At 35.8% G+C, this 4,085-nt stretch overlaps 1 protein-coding gene across 1 annotated transcript in view; it reads right to left on the reverse strand.

Annotated features, from left to right (window-relative positions):
- LOC117116307 overlaps positions 1-4,085 on the reverse strand; it is a 42,948-nt gene that overhangs the window by 27,000 nt on the left and 11,863 nt on the right. The window contains exon 5 of the mRNA XM_033260328.1: positions 1,403-1,620. Coding sequence (XP_033116219.1) covers positions 1,403-1,620 — 218 coding nt within the window. The remainder of the gene's footprint in view (positions 1-1,402; positions 1,621-4,085) is intronic.

Raw genomic sequence — 4,085 nt, forward strand, 5'->3', positions numbered from 1 at the left:
GCCTCTGATAGTCGTTGCACCCATAAAATCGATCTAGTGGGTTTCTGAGATGGTTACAAAATGTTTAAACAATTGCGTTTTTACTTGGTTTTGGTCCGGAAAATACAAAATTCATGAGCCATGTGTAATTGTTATTCTTTCCATTCGCTTGTAAAAGTGGGCTTTTAATTATAGAAGATTGGGGAAAAGTGGGGGGGGGGACAATCGATACCATGTCCCCCCACTTTGAAAAGTAGGCAAAAGCAGCTTTCTTAGCTACGTTTTTTGTCCGCTGATCGGTTAAAAAACATATTTCATTTTTATTTTATCACTGAAAAACAACTACTGTAAAATGTTTAGCCCATAAATATGATGTGTGTGAAGAAAACATTAAACAATATTTTAATTTGGACCTTCAAAAAGCAGTTAAAAAGAAATGGCTATGGAATTTGAGGGGGCCTAAAGCCTGTTAAGCCCCCCTCTAAATCCGCCCCTGTACTTGAATTCATAACTTGATGTTCCCTTATTGAATTGCCTTATTTTAGAGTTTTTCTATTTTTTGTGTTTGTGGTGTGTTTGTGATGTTGTTTTATTGTTTTTCTCCCCTTTTGTTAAACTTCAATTTTGATTTGACTTACCGTATTCTGTATTGTTAAGAACTTTGATCCACGACGGAGATACGGCGATCGAGTACGAAGAATTAACTAGAGTTTCATTAGAATATGCCTTGAATAATTACAACGTGAATAGAAACACTGAGACTATCTGTCAACAGCAATGAGCATGTTCCACTTCTGCTTGGCCAACCAACCGATTTACCGGCAAACCATTCTCTATGATTCTGACGTATACAATCTCGCACTCTTTAACCGAAATATCGGTGTGTCTATCAATCAAGATGCTGATGTAATGTTGTTTGTCATTATCAGTTGAAAGTCGCTCCTTCATTGAATCGGCAATTACCCCGATTAATTGGGCGCACAACATTTCATGATTCGCGTGGGTTGATGTTATTTCTGCCCCATTTTTTGTGGTGAAGCGCTGCCAACGGACCAAACTTGGTAAAAGGCAGTTCCTCCTTGGCAATAAAATAGGCGATGTTAACTTTCTTTTTGAATTCCTAAAGCATAGCACACTGACTATTAAGAAAAGCGCGCTATAATTGTGATTTCTTGTTTTGTCGTCGTAAACCAGGTGTCCCGGCTAAGTTTGTGCGATTTTGATCGGGAATGAAGTGTTAAAAGGTTTCGCGTTTAAATCCTCTGGTAAAATGCCAATAGCCAGGCCACTTTTTGTTGATGGTTTTGCACCTTTGCAATAAGCGCACCACATCCATCCTATCAGTTGCCTTTGAGTACCGTAAAAAAAGAAAATTCCTTCAAACATTTATTTTGGAATTGATATGTTTTCTTGCTACTTTTACTCGCTTCATTATGTTTACTACTACTACCCTCTTTTTGTGCTACTTCTTCCTCTAAGTCAAATTCTTCTGCGTCCGATACTGCAAAAATTGACTCTTCTCCATGCTCCTCTCTTCTCGGTTCCATCCATTCCTGTTCAACATCAGAAGAAGACAAAATTGATGGTGGGGCATCTGCAACTTCTGAAACATCATCATCCGAGCCTTCTTGCTCCGATTCGCTAATTTGCGGAAGGTTAAAAGTATTTTTAGGCTTTAAGAAGTCAGATATTTTTTTGCTCATCTTGTTTGGTCATCCGAACTAGCGATAAGAATTTTGAAATTGCATGCACCGTGCTTCCAGGGTGGTGGTATGGCCAAATGTGAGCGCTGCGCACATTACATTCACATACATACTATTCAATTTAAAAAAATGTAATTATGTACGGTATTGTACGACTACACAATTTAATCCTTAATGCTGTTATTCTATTAAACTATAATAGGCCTATTTTAATTGATTAAAATGATACGTAATTTATTCCATTCGTATCATCTCATTTTAATAAATTATAACTACACCTTTAGCAAAATCGAATATGCCTATCTAAAAGATACTGTACCACTTTGATTAATTTGTGGTTACCATTCTCCGTCTCCATGTCGTCTTCCCAAGGGATTAATCACTTGCGACGCAACACCAAATTAATACAAACAAAATAAATAACACAATATAGCTACCATTTTGTTTTTTTAGCCTTCTTTAATGAAGAATAAATACATATTTTTAATGATCATCATTATCGAAGCATCACTAGGCCTACATACAATTATTCCAATATAGCTTGAATACATAAATCGCATTTACAATGTTTTCACATTGACAAATACGTGTTTTCATCTTTATTTTAACCAAATCATTGTACGAATGAGAGTAAGTTTGATATAAATAACTCAAGTATAATCCTCCAGATAATTGCTTTCCCTCACTTCCCCCACCCACCCCAGATTTCAGACGCTGGCGACGCCACTGTACAAAACAGAATAAACAAGTTGCATAAAATAAATAATCACCTTCTTTTATGTGTATTTTGAAATACTTGTTATGTTCACGATAAAATGAAGCAGACTAGATGTTGATATACTGGTATTAGACTGAATTAAGGCTCTAATGTTACGTGATTATAAATTAAATAATTGCATACCATATGTAAAGCAGTTGTTTTTTTAAAAATAAATCGAACACTAGGTTCCTCGCGATATATGCACAGAGCAGCTGATCATTGAGGCTGACACAGACTTGAAAATAGCGCATGCGCAAAATATGTTCTATAAGAATGATTATGAATAATTCATGAGGTTTTACCAAACCTACCTACAAAATAAGAACATTTTGAGCCTGAAATCGGCCAAAAAATAAGATGATTGAGTCTGGCCAAAATTTTACTGGTTCTTACCAAAGATCTAAAATAACAAGATAGCGTTTCTCCGCAAATTCTGCGTGCAAATTCTGTAATAAATAATGCAGTGTAGGACGCCCTCTTGCAATTACAATTACTTTTCAACTTTGACATCTATGATCTCAGCGCAAATTCTGGAACAACCGCCATAGTAACAACTAGCTAGGACGCTCTCATTCAATTACAATTACTTTCTATAAAGATCTTATAAACACAAGATAGTGTTCGCCACGATTTACGCATGAACGGCGCCTCTTGCAAAATTGAAAACTTTTGAACCTTGACCGCTCTGACCATAGCGTATGCTGCGCGACTTTACATTTATGCGTAACAACTAGAAGCGTACGATTTACAATGCGCCCTCTACTTAGAACATAAGGAACAAATTAACATACTTGGTAACAAAATTTGGCGTAACGCGAACACCCTACATCAGATCAATGGCAACGACTAGGACGCCCTTTCCCAAAACTGATTACTTTCCTCTGCCAAATCGAAGCTTCTATTTGTTATGTGTAAAATCGTGTAGAACGTATCTTGTGTTTATAAGATCTTTGCTTTCTATTGCTTTCTGTGTGAACTGGATGCTTCTATTTGTTACACGAAAAACGTTATCTTGTAATATTATAAGATCTTTGGTTCTTATTCTATAAAAAAAGTGTTATTTTTAATGACTGATGTGATGTAATCGGTAGTCACTTCTTACATATATATATATATATATATATATATAGATTAAAAGACAAAATACTGAAAAACAACAATGCTGTGGGAAACAATGGGTGGATCTCGGTAGAGATACAAAAATGATAAGCAACAGCTAAAAAGTAAACGCAAGTAAACAGCCAGAAATAGAACCAGAGCTTTCGGACAACACTATAAAGTGAGAATTTCATGCAAGCATAATTAGAAACAATAAGCTAGGTGGGATTAGAATAAACAGCCTAAACAAGTAAACAGGAAGGCCAAAACTAAACTTTAGAGGCATGCCTCAATGAATAAGCCAAATGATTTATCCAGAATAATTTGGAATGCCATAGGTTTAATTTAGTGTACTGGGAGAACGTTCCTAATATTGAGTCCAAATGGTGTGGTGGTTTTATGTAAAAGTTTCCAGTGATTCTCTTTATCTTTGCGATTTTTGTCGCTCCAATTGGCATTATGGTCAATTGCAATCACTCTGAAATTTGAAATTGAATGACCAGCTAAATTGAAATGTTCGGCTACTGGTTGATCAAGCTTAAATG

The sequence above is a fragment of the Anneissia japonica genome, unplaced genomic scaffold (assembly GCF_011630105.1).
Source record: "Anneissia japonica isolate Jap-2015-1 unplaced genomic scaffold, ASM1163010v1 scaffold287602_len1038180_cov171, whole genome shotgun sequence".
NCBI classification, from domain to species: Eukaryota; Metazoa; Echinodermata; class Crinoidea; order Comatulida; family Comatulidae; genus Anneissia; species Anneissia japonica.